This window comes from Tachysurus vachellii, chromosome 10 (assembly GCF_030014155.1).
Source record: "Tachysurus vachellii isolate PV-2020 chromosome 10, HZAU_Pvac_v1, whole genome shotgun sequence".
Taxonomy (NCBI): Eukaryota; Metazoa; Chordata; class Actinopteri; order Siluriformes; family Bagridae; genus Tachysurus; species Tachysurus vachellii.
The window spans coordinates 16730183-16743446 of record NC_083469.1 but is presented as its reverse complement, the minus strand read 5'-3'; the positions used below and the strand labels follow the sequence as shown (position 1 = coordinate 16743446).

The window sequence follows — 13264 nt, the reverse complement described above, 5'->3', positions numbered from 1 at the left end:
TGATAAATGATCCAAACCACTGTAGAGTTTGCATGATTCAAATGTTTGTGAATTGTTTTATGTACTCAAGCAATTCCTCTGAGAAGCTCGAATTACTCATTAAGAAAGAAATACACTGTGATACTTCCAGTGATTCTGAAAGTAAAAAAGCTGATATCACTGAATGGGACAAAATCAGAATACAAGAAATAAATATGATGCATTTGATCTACTGGAATAAACGTAGTACGTACAGTACATCCTTTCTATGACAGCAAAGGATCACAGTTAATCACATTCTGCTAATTTTTGGAAACAATAATCTTTAACCTAATAATCAGGGAATTCACTTTTGTAAGGTAATTAAATTTAATAGCAGTTAACAGGAATGAAAAGTGCCCTCACAAAACTTGATAATTACACTTATACCATTCTGGTAATGGTAACTTATAGTAATGAACCTTTACACCATAATTTAACTGGGTTGGCTAAGAATGTAAAACCAATAAACTAGCCATGGTCTGAAAAGTGTGATTTTTAAATTGGTACCTCTCTACTGCACATATTATTCTCTTAGGTTAAAAATATATTGCAATATTGTGTTTTATTATGTTCAATAACTAAAAATTAAATATTATATTTGTTATTGTTAGTTCAGAGAGCATTCTGGAGTTGGTTTGCATGTTAGTTATTTTATTATCACTGTTACAAATGTTTTGTCACTATTGACGAAGAGGTACAAACTGCATTTTAGAGTACTGAATTAAATTTTGACTTTCAAATCAGTCTAAATTGTTCTAACATTTGATCAAAATCAATCTGTCCCTCTTATTGAAATATCAGAGTGCATTGTACCTGTCTCCTGTGTGCTGTATGTCAAATAAACTGGTTCTTCCTTTCATGCTGCTTTATTGGTGCATTTCTATATAGCCTCTTCTGGTCTAAATCATCCTCACTATCATCTAGGAATATCCAACGGCATCATCTTCATTCCATGGTCATAAGAAATTTGCTGGTTCTGGGAAAAAGACATAAACAATTGTTATTAATGCTAAATTGAAAATTAATAATAAATCAATTATACTTTTAGAATAATGAAATAATACCATTCATTTTTACAAATCAGTCACACAAATGAAACTTCTGTGGACTTTACATTCTAAACACTGACATTCATTCATTCATTTATCTCTAATATTTACTTTTTTCTTGTCATGGTTATGGTGACTCTGGAGCCACTGGTCCATTGCAGCATGACATGCACGCACACACACGCTCAGACACACACCATGTGCGCACACACACACACACACACACACACACACACACACACACACACACACACACACACACACACACACACACACACCTATGGGCAAATCAGCATAGATAGTCTACAAGCATTTTTTCAGTACAAAGAAACTGAAGAACCTGGAGGAAACCCACACAGTCATGGGACGAAAATCCAAAGCACAAAGAAACACATAATACTTTTTATTACCAGGTAAGCAGAACTTATATAAATCTACCATTTACCACCTTCCAACAGGGTTGACTAAACACAAAAAGCTTGTAAAGTATCACTGAGTTCAAAAGTGTGATTTTTAAATAGTTAACTCTGTTTGGATGTCTAATTGATTATTACACAACAGTTAGTTCTGGTAATTTGATTGGTTGAGCAGATTTCCAAAAATACTTCTATTTAATTTAATGCACTGGGATGTTTCACTGTGTGCATCAGTCCTCTTAGCTGTATCCAGCACAGAAAATTCCATTTCCTGTCTCGAAACAGTCATAACAGGAGTGTTAGTGACATCAGCAGAGATACTAAATTATACCTTTTCAGGAATACTTTTGACATAAAACACGAAAGCTTCTCCTCTGACGATGAAAATGAAGAAGGCATGACAGTTATACCAGAGTAACTTTTTTACTTAAATGTACAAATAGTTATGGAGCGTTAGATGTTCTTCTGGATCTGTTTCTGCTAGTGAATCGATATTGCTTAATTCATCTACCAAACTTTAAAGTGTGATTGTTATGGTATATTCTGAAAACCCTGCACTGCTATTACACTGTTAAATCAATTCCAAAGAAAAATTCAAATGATCAAATTTATGAATTGTTAGGAGTGAAAAGATTTAAACAGCAGGAACTGAAATAAATAGATGCAGCAATTAGACATGGAATGTTACAGATTATAACTGAACGTAATTAGATTGTTTTTAAAGACAACTGGTGTGTAAAAAAAAAATGACAATTTATTCTGACTAAATCTGACGCAATTTCCTGTGAGGGGGGGGGGGGGGGGCCTAAAGTAACCCAGGGGGCGTGGCTACGGTGTCATTTGAGCTCGCGCTTAGCTCTTTAAAGGAAAATGAACTGAGCAAATGAGGGCACGCGCTAAATCTATTCTAGCTGCTGTGGAGGCGATGCGCGTGAACCTGGTCTACAGAGCCAGGAAGCCTACAACCTATGGGTCAGATTAACACATGCGTTTAAATGACTGCAGAGAATCCGTGTGATGCTCCGGCTGTTGCGTTCAAACGTGGAAGCTTGGCGGTCTAGAGAAAGGTAAGCAGAACCAGCTGTCTCGTTACACATGAATATAAGTTAAGAAAAAGGTCTCTGGATTCATGAGTGTTTGTTATGTTTAGTTAACAAGTACATTTGTGCTCATGTGCAATAGATTTTGCATTCGTTATGTACGAGATAATCGCTCTGTATTGTAGTGAACTTTTAAGTAGCGGCTTTAGGATGGATACAGTGTGTGTGTGTGTGTGAGCGCGCGCGCGTGTGTGTGTGTGTGTGTGTGTGCGCGCGCGCGCGTGCGTGCGTGTGTGTGTGTGAGGGAGAGAGTGACTACACACCTGTACGCGTGACCATTTTTGGACAAAGTTTCACATCAGCGCGAGACCCCGGTGACGTTTTATTGGTGTTTTACAGCGAACCCCTGAGTGTTATATAAACACTTAGAGTGTTTGTAAAAGTGCAGCTACACAGTGTAGGTGTAAACTCAGCACTGAGGATGCTGCTACTATACAGCAGTGATAGGCTTGGTTTTATTATGGGCATTTGTTTAGTAGTGAGGTTATTAAAAGGTTATAAGATATTTATGCATGGCTTATGTTCATATCCCATGCACTGGATAATAATGCTTCAGGCTACTGATCAGAAAGGTCTTCAATGAACATTGTCATCTTTAAATCAGTGTCAAAAAGCTTCTGAAACATTCTGTCTAAAACCTGATTCAAGTTGTGTTCACTGAAATGTAGTCAAGCCACTAGAATTATATTGCATGATAATAAACAAAGCTGACAGTAAGTGAAAATTCTGCACCGTACCATAAATGCGTAAGACGTACATACATTGTACAGTGCTTTTGGCTCAACATCATGTAGATGACTTTTGGAAATGATGTGAATGTGCTACAGTGTACTGTAGTAATCTAACTAAATGATATCAGCGTGTAGACTACCATGGTTATATAAAGCTCAACTATATAAATCTCAAATAAAAACACCCCTAAATCTATAAGTAAAAATGTTTAAAATGTAAAGATTAGGGTGTTTAGTGGGATCGCTTTAGTTTGATGTGTTTGGATCTCTAGGGTTAGGGATAACTAGGGTTAGAAATGATTATGAAAATTCAAATGTAAATATTTATGTGGGGAAAGACCAAAATGTGTGAACTCTGGCCCTCTGAGACTGTATGGGAGGATCACCCCCATATTCAGCCTTACGTACATGCAGATAGTGTTTTTTAACAGACAACCCAAAATGAGGTTCCCTGACCTTTCACGAGTTTATTGTACAGACAGTTTATTATTTAAAGACTGATTTGCGGTCCATGTAACTAGCTGGAAACTAAGGAGTGTGTGTGTGTGTGGTTAATAACTATAAGGTTTAGACCTTAGCCCCATTGTATGTTTTTGTGAATGCATTTATGCAAGCCTGTTATTGTGCCATGAGCAGACTCGCGCAAAGATGTTTTATTGAGCGTCCGCTCAAAGAAAATAGAAAATGTGCATGATTCTATGTTAATGATTTTTTTTTTTTTTTAGCAGACTACAGTTTTAAAAAGTATTTGGGGTTACATACTCAGTGTTTCCAACATGTAAGACATGGAACATAATTGATATTGTATTATTAGGACAGAATTATTACTGCGACTAGTGATATTTAGGGCATTAATACTCTGAAACCTGTTATAAAACCCATAGAAGAAGAGTCACAACATGCAAACCGATACATTTCTACTGGTGCACTTGTGAAGACTGCAGATAAGTCAATCAGTGCACTTCTTTGCACCACACTTAACCGTTAACCCTGTTCTTTGCATCGTGATGCAAATATGCTTTAACACAGAAGTATAAACCAGCCCTAACTCTATATTTACTACATGGACTGATAATGAGGCTGGCCAGTTTACAGTAGTCTGTTATTAGTCTGCATGGTGCTTCTTTGAGGCCAGAGCAAAGGCAGACGAGAGAACCACCATGAAGTTCAATACACATATCTCATGTATGTATGTATGTATGTATACAGCACAGTAAAATTCTTTCTTCACATATCCCATCATTGGATGTTTGGGTCAGAGCACATGGTCAGCCCTGATACAGAACCCTGAAGCAATGAGAGCTACTGTAGGAGCCTAGCTCAAGGTCCCAACAGTGCCAGCCTGGCAATGCTGGGGCTTGAACCCCAAACCAGTGATCAACAACCCAGAGCCTTTACCACTTGATCCACCATTGCCCCTTAATCAGAGAGAGAGAGAGAGAGAGAGAGAGAGAGAGAGAGAGATAAAGAGGGCGTTCCTGTTCTTATAGGCTCTGTTCATATAGTTGACCAAACAGTGAGAATTAGAGACTATGCTCTTTGTTTTCAGGAACTGTTACAAGGTTCCATGTGCTTTACAGTTAGACAGCTCTCCAATGCTAACGTCTGCAGTGACCATAAGCTGTTGCACAGGCACCGAATGGAAACTTATCTTATGACTAGAAAGACAAAAACAAGAAGTCAGACTTAATTTGTTTCATGCTCTCTTGGAAACATACAGAATGGAGACATCACAGGATAAATGATGTTATATGTTATACTGTTGTTTGTGTATGTGGTAGAAAATACACACACCACAGGCTGACCCAGATCCACATACTTATTTCCTGCTGATTTTAGTCATTTGGACAAAAGGTTGCATTCTTGAGGAATTGCTTGGATCTTGTCATGGATAATCAAAAAAAAGCCTGAGGGGATTTCTGATGTCTGATAGGATGATATCACCTAACCACTTCACCACTTACATCACCACAGCTGCATGAATATTGGTGCTTTTGTGCAGCTCTGTGTTTGCATCAAAGATGTGTGTGTGTTTCTGTATGAATAATAACATGGATTAATAGGAGAGTTTTTAGTTTAATAAGTGAAGTGTTTCTTTTTTTTGACCCAGACACACCACTTTGTTTGCGTTGTCTTATTCTGTCATTTATTTATTTGTGAAGATATACATACCCAAGATTCTGTTCATCACTAATGCTAGGCGAGGTATCCTACTTGAGCACAAAATTTCAGGGGTAAAAGCTTTTGAGTTTTTGAATGTGCTTCGTCCAAAGCATTGGACACTTGGAATTTTAGAGCTTAGTGACATCAGTGTGCTGAAATCTCATATTTCTAGATTTATTATTTTTTTAAAGAGGTGCTGAAAAAATTGGAAACAGTGTTTAAAACAAATGCTAATGTGACACTATATCTGATGCTAATACTGACCCAAACCTTTAGCCTTTCTATTTGAAATTGAAATTTTATATTGAAGATCAGACTACAGTATTCTACATGTCTTTGATCAAAGGATCGAAATGAATTCCTAATTATATATCAGCAGTTTTGGTTTATTTCACATGATTATAAGCCTTGTTTGAATCCTTATGTTTGAGGACCGTGTGTCAGACGAGCATGCTTGAGTGAATGTCCAGATCTCGATTTCGTTTTTTGTTTATAAAAGACGTTCCATGCGTTAAGTTGAAGAGGTGAGAGAGAGAGAGAGAGAGAGAGAGAGAGAGAGAGAGAGAGAGAGAGAGAGAGAGAGAGAGAGAGAGAGAGAGGATGAGTCACAGTCTTTGACAGCTGTGCTCGTGGCTGTGTTGGAGGCCGTGTGGCCCCCATTGTGCAACTCTCAATGTATCTCTGGCTGTTTTGATGGAAACTCTGTTTTGCAGCTTAGCGTCTGCCCCAGTAGTGTCTTTCTGCCTATGGTTGCAAAAAAAAAAGGCCATGCTGGAAAAATATTTGGAAATACCAACCTGGGGATACAATGAGGAAATGCTCTTTTTCATTGAAATTGGTTGGATGATATGTAGGGTCTACCTTTCAAAACCACACTTTATCCCACATTCATATGAAAGCTGGGAGTGCTCTGCAATACAATTTTGAAGCTCTGAATCTACCATTTAGGTAGTCTTCTCCCATTCCAATGTTAAAACTTTAAAGTCTTTAAAGCATTAGAGAAACATAGCTGAATAAGCAAATAGATTATTTTCACCCTGCTGTCATATTTTGAAGCTTTTACCTCATCTTAATTTTTTCCTTATAACTCAAGATTCACAAACCTCAGGTTTTGGCATGCGGCAGGCTGTATGAACTGAATGGAGAGTTTTGGTCGTTGAACGGATCCTCCCGACAGAGGCCTTCTGTAATTTGCCAACAGGGCTATAGTTAGGAGGCTGCTAATTGCAGAGCGCCACATGGCACTGTTGTGGCGGTGTGCACTCGGAGCACTCTGGTGTCGTGCTCTGTCTGGGCCTGCCGCTCTATATCCATCTTCTCTACAACAGCCATCCTTTATTGTCTGGTAGGAGGAACTGTAATGAAACCATAAACATTACTGCTTTGTAACTAGAGAAAAGCATTTCTTATAGAGACATGAATTTCACTGCAGACATTTATGGTTGTTAGTCTTTTTTTTCTTTCTTCATTTTCATAGTTTTCCCTGTCAAGTATGAGTATTGTTATCTTTAATCATTTTAGGTGAAGGAGACTATTGTTACTGCTGGACAGATTTTGCTTCTGTAATGAGTTAATGGCCTGCTGCTTTGATTGACTGCTCCCCAGAAGCCTTAGACAGACTGTTTGTTAAAGTGCCCGGCTTTTAAAATTTGGCACTTACACTACTTACAGGTAGTTCCATACAGGTAAGCACCATTTTCAAGCTCAGTTTTCCCTCCATTGAAAGTCGCCGACATTGAGAGAGTGAGAGAGAGAGAGAGAGAGAGAGAGAGGCCCCTCCCACATATCTGTAATGGGACTGTCATGCAGAAAGACACCATTGTGTAGGCCTAGATCCTGTTTCTGCAGGGGCCTGTAATTAAGAAGGGATTTCATAGGCAGGGACATTTGGGTGCCTGCTTCAGGGGAAGGGATTGGCCGGGTGGATAAGCTGTCTACAAAAGTGCCTAGCTGCTCAGCACCCACACACAACCACAGAGTCGACACCGGGCCCAGCCAGGACTCCGCAGAGGTTTGTACTGTACAGAGAGAGAAAAAAAGACACTCCGAAAAAAGGAAGCCTTCATTTAAATGTGTCATTTAAGTTTGCTGTTTCTCTGTTACCAAAGTAACTTGAGAAGAGTTCACTTTTTGATGGAGGGAAAAGAAAGTAAAGTAAAAGAAAGTAAAAGAAAGTAAGAAATGAAGCCGGTAGGGATTACTGCCAGAGCTGTGATGTCAGCGGTGCACTTACCTTCTAGGAAATGTCAGTCTGAGTAACATCAGAGCACAACAGAGCACTGGCTTAGGTAATATGGCCAAAGATATAATCACAGTGCTTTAGAAACATTTTATGACAAATGACAGAAAATCACCATTAAAACCGTTTCAGCCCAAAACAGGGAAAATTAAAGCAGGCGCACCAAAGTTGGTGGTGCTAGATTTTAATTGTACAGTATGTCACCATGGTTACAGGCTTTCTGTATTTGGATTAAATGTGTCTACTTTAATGGTGAGCTACTTACTGTCAGTACTTATGGTAAAAAGCATCACTATAACCAACTCTTAGATCCTTTGCCTGTTTTGGCACTACTTTTTTTCTCTAACTTTTTTTTTACACTCACCAGCCAATGTAATATGAACACCTGTACACTTGCTCATTCATCCAATTATCCAATCAGCAAATCACGTGGCATCAGAGAACTGAATAAAATATAGGGTTAGTTATATTTCACATCAAACATCAATCTGTTTTTCCGGCAGTCAGTTTGGATGAGCCTGTGCCCACTGCAACCTCAGATTCCTGTTCTTGACTGACAGAAACTCAATGTAAAACTCAGCATGTTCTTCTTCCTCAAGGTTTGATGTGATGTGAGATCTGACACGCTTCTCTGCCACTTGGAGGATGTTTTGTTTTCTACACCATTCTCTGTAAAATCTAGACTGTTGTGTATGAAAATCAAAGGAGCTCAGCAGTCTCTTAAAAACTCAAACCAGCCGCTTGGCATCAACACCCATGCCACGTTCCAGAGTCCCAGAGATCACATTTTCCTCATTCTGATGTTTGATGTGAACATTGACTGAAGCTCTTGACCTGTGTTAACTTGATGTATGAGGATTGATTGATTGATTGATGAGAATTGCATAAACTAGCAAGTGTGTTTCTATTCAAGTTAGATTGTAATAGTGTCTGTTGAGTGGCTTATATGATCTGTAGTAACAAATTATTAAAACCTGAGTAAAACTAGAGAAAGGCGGTACATTCTGAAGTTCATTGCTTTGTTCTACCAGTTTACCATTTGGCTTCTCTCTCTCTCTCTCTCTCTCTCTCTCTCTCTCTCTCTCTCTGGCAGGTTAGGACGGTTTTAATGGCAGAGGTGATGGAGGGAAGTGCAGCAGCTGCAGCAATAGCTGCTCCCAGTGCTAGCATGGACTGGCAGAAGAGATGCATCGCCCTGGAAATGCAGCTACTCCGCTTCCGACTGCAGGCAGGGAAAATCCGACAGCTTCTGGCTGAAAAGGTATTGGGTGACTGCACTTAAGTAGCACTTAAAGTGATTCAGTTTATTCTTTGGCTCAAGCACTGCTACAGTTTCAAACATGGACGTCCTTAATGCATGGTACATGGTATATATAATGATATTTCCATCCAGATGTAAGTATGTGACATCTGACAAAGATCCAGCTTGTCTTTTATCCTTATGTTAGACTAAAGCCTTGATTTAATGCTTAACCTTAACTGATGCGTTCTCCTGCTTTTACCATGCTCTTCCTCCTCCTTCTCCTCCTCCTCCTCCTGGGGCAGTGGGTAAATCAATGCTTTCTCCTCTTTTTCCCCTCTCTCTCCCCTGCATTCATTCATGCTCCGCTGACCTTGCTGTTGCAAGAAGCAGTTAATTGTTAGACTTGGCAGAGAGACTTGCAAAAATGAGTGAGGAGACACAACTGCCTAATCTGAACGTGTGTTATTTGATTTTGAAGAGCGTGTGTTTGAGCAAGTTTGAGTTTAAGTTTTTATCGTAAGGTAGCGCAGAGTGCCGTAAATTTCCATCCGGCACCAATTCACGACGATTACATCTGAATAGAATATATTCTCTTATTGGAGATCTGTGACCCAACAGCAAAAATAGACACACGTTGATCAAACACAAGCATCCATTTGACTTTCTATTATCTTCCGAAATGGCAGAAGGGCTTATGTCTGCTTTTAAGTGAAGGGGCCACTCTCTGAACAGTGTTAGACACATCTGGTCTTGAGAACGGTATAGATAAGCAAGACTAGTCTGTAAACCATGAACATGTGTGTAATAATAGTCGTGCTCACACAAAGAAACAATGTAGTGAAGACATCAATCTTATGGGCTGTGCTTTTGTTTGTCTCGTGTTGAAAGTGGGCCAAGCTCTCTCATTAAAGGCCGTATTCAGAGTAGAGCTATGCGCATGTAGTGAGAGGTGAATAAAGGAAATGTTCAGACCTTAAACATAAATAAACACAAACTATTCAGACAGTTAATTGCTTCGATCCTTAAACTGCAATTTATATTGTGAGCTGCAAAAACATACAAAGTACAATGGAATGTCATAGAAGTGCAATTTTATTTTTATAAATATGACACCAATTAATTAATCATATTGTCCCTGAAAATTCAGGTTTTTTTTTTAATAGATTTGATCTAGATGCAGGAAACAACACTAAAATTCTGTACATTCTGTCATCTCAAAAAAGTTAAAAAAAAAAAAAAAAAAAAGGTTCACACCTCCTACATAATTTTATTTCAGACTTATGGCCATAAAATAATTCATTTGTTTATACGAGTTAAAAAGCTGATTTTCTTAAAGGAAATCCGGTGTGCTAGGAAAAAGGGAGAAAGTGAGCTGTAGGTGTAGCCGTCGACTGCTAGGTGAGATTATTCTTCAAACTCTGGGCATTTCCTTACACGAGAGCAGCCAGAATTACAATTTCAAAGTTACAATTACAAAGTTATTGCCACTTTAAATTGTGAACCTTAGTGCACTAAACATTCAAGTCTGAGCTTCAAGATTTCTGACAATGTAATAATAGTGGATCAAGTACAAGTTTATAAGCTGCCAAATAACAAGGATTTCTCCCCCTTTCTGTAAATATTGACGTGAGTGTTAATGTTGAAAAAATACGGTTCTATGGTTGAACTGTGTGTCCTTCTTTCTCTCTGACTATCTTTTGCCTCTCTTTATACACAGGATGTTTGCTGTCCAAACAAAGTTCACAGACTGGTGTCTTCCATCAGGTCTCGTCTCTCCTCATGACATCTACCCTTCCATCCACCCCCCTTTCTCTCTCTCTCTCTCTCTCTCTCTCTCTCTCTCTCTCTCTCTCTCTCTCTCTCTCTCTCTCTCTCTCTCTCTCTCTCCACTTAAGGACAGGATTAAATATCCCTCTTTTCTCTGTGTCTGGTTGTTTTGTAAAAGGAGAGAGGGAGTGGAGAGAAGGGTGTTGACAGCTCGCAGCTCATGTTATTGCCGGAAGATTACTTCTGACACTCCAGGCCTTGTTACTGTTTCACACGCTGACCCACAGTGGAGCTGGGGAATAGCACAATGTAGCATGCGATGAGGGTTTGATTGGGGTTTTGTAGAGTGAGACACTTTTTATTCATTTTTTTTAATATCTGCTCAAGTTGCAGCACATGCTTATGTGCTGAAAAGAAAAAGATTCTCAGTACTAAACAGAGAAGTCGGGGAACTTCGTGGCTGTACTATTTATAAAATGCTGGCAAAAGTTTTGACAGTGAGTGTATGTGTATATTTTAACAAACATCTCCACAACGATAGGAGTACATTATAAATTTGACATTCTAAGGACATACTTGCGAAGAACAAACGACAGCGTGTATGATAACTATAAAAAGCCAATACACTTCCCTTGGCTTGGAGGAGGCTTGGCATAATTTAGCCACAATAATGCACAGGTCAGTGTAAATGCAATCAAAGGCAGTATTCCAGTATTTTTCCATGTGTGTAATGTGAGAACAAAGTGAGGGAGCAAAGAATCTGGCGGTGGGGTAATCTCTGTGGCTTCAGAACCAGGTATCAGACAGGAGGATTAGTGTGAAATAACTATATTCTTTCTCTTCCTCTCTCACTCACACAATCTTTATATCTGTAGCCTTCAGGTGAATTTTTTTTGTCTCTTAATAATTGAGCTAGAGTTCATTGAAATCATGTCAGCATGTGAGGTGGTTAATGATTGTGGAGCTGTTTCACATCGGTGAGTACTGTGAGATCTTTAACAGAGGACAGTGACATTCACTAATACTCCTGGCACCACACTTATTCTCACATCCTTCATATATTTCCCTAAGCAGTGATTTATCTGTGTGTAACAGTGTGGCTGCTGTTTGCAGTCTTAGCACTAAGGTTCAAATCAAACCAAAAGGAGACACCTGACCTCCTGTTCCAAAGAGCAACAGCATGTGCAATGAGACAGCTGGTAAATATCCGACATGCTCATGCTTGTCTCTGTGCCCTCTCACCTCTCTGACTCGCCGACCGAACCCTCCACTTTTTCCTTTTTCATCCATTGTCGGGTCACAATACTGAAGCCTGTCTGACATTCAAACATATGGTGTAAGATTCATTTAATGGGATTCGTGTGCACAGGTTTGTTAGTAACAGTAGTGTGTACGAGGGATGTGTCAGATGCATAGCTAGAAAAAAATGGAATGTTGTCGAGTTTTTTTCCCTCTCTGAGCCTCTGCCCATAAGCTTTACCTAAAGACACGATGGTTCCATGCATTTACTTTAGCATTCCTTGGACTGTGCTTTCCTTTTTAGATGTACGACATAGCTGATCTCAGCACATTACATTTACGATCAAACGTCTGTTTTCTAGTCTCTTCCAGACTCCTGTCTTTTCGGATTATTTCTTTTCCTTTTCGAATCTAAAAAGCTTTCAAAAACCTATCAGAATGTAGATTTTGGTGATATTGGGCCAGTTATTCATTTCCCTTTAAACCCTGCCCTGCTTTAGACTAGCAAATTCAGTTTCTCTGTGGGGAGATTCACTTCTTAAACCATCACCAGTTGAAAATCTGTGCTCTATATGCATTCAAGAATGTGCACAACTGTTATGAGTAGCAGGTGGGAGGTAGGTTTACAGAAACTTAGTTGCAGTCAGACATGCCCTAACCACCTCACTCCTGTCAGCTGGTCATGGTGGTCTGGCAGAGGACTGGAGCAGATTGTGGTAGGCACATACCCAGCCTTACTGTGATAAAACACAGGCTAAATGTAGAATTTGGTCTCAGGTGCTGGTAAATTTCTTCCTCTGTTAAGCTCTCTGTTCCTCTATTATTTAGCATTCAGCCAGATAAACCCAATTGGGTTACATCCTTCTGCTGAAGAGTTGAAGATTCCATTTACATGCATAAACGATTTAAACAAACTCGCTATTCTCTGCATTTCTTGCCGTAGATGCAAGAACTGGAGCAAAGAGTGACGGAGGCTGACCAGCGGGCTGAGAATGCAGAGAAACAAGTATGACTACTTGTTCATTTTAACCACTGCTGATTGCTGTATCTGATTGCTTTTTTATTAGTGTTTCAGGACCACGGTTTAAATGTCATGTTTGTTCTGGTTTATTATGATTTCAAGGTACAAATAATGGAAGAGAAGCTTAAATCAGTGAATATGCATCCCAGTGAATCAGAAAGCTCCTTGTACAGGCGATATCAAGAGCTGACCAATCAGATTCAGGAGAAAGATATGATGGTAAAGAAACTTGAAGCACAGTTGGAAAAACAGGTAGGTAATGATGCTGATCTGAG

General features: G+C 39.2%; 1 protein-coding gene across 1 annotated transcript in view; it reads left to right on the top strand.

Annotated features, from left to right (window-relative positions):
- The first annotated feature begins 2337 nt into the window (after positions 1–2337).
- Positions 2338–13264, top strand: part of plekhh1 (pleckstrin homology domain containing, family H (with MyTH4 domain) member 1) — a 29666-nt gene continuing 18739 nt past the window's right edge. The window contains exons 1-4 of the mRNA XM_060879961.1: positions 2338–2553; positions 8813–8980; positions 12912–12974; positions 13092–13241. Of these exons, the coding sequence (XP_060735944.1) occupies positions 8828–8980; positions 12912–12974; positions 13092–13241 (366 nt within the window). The 5' untranslated portion in view covers positions 2338–2553; positions 8813–8827. The remainder of the gene's footprint in view (positions 2554–8812; positions 8981–12911; positions 12975–13091; positions 13242–13264) is intronic.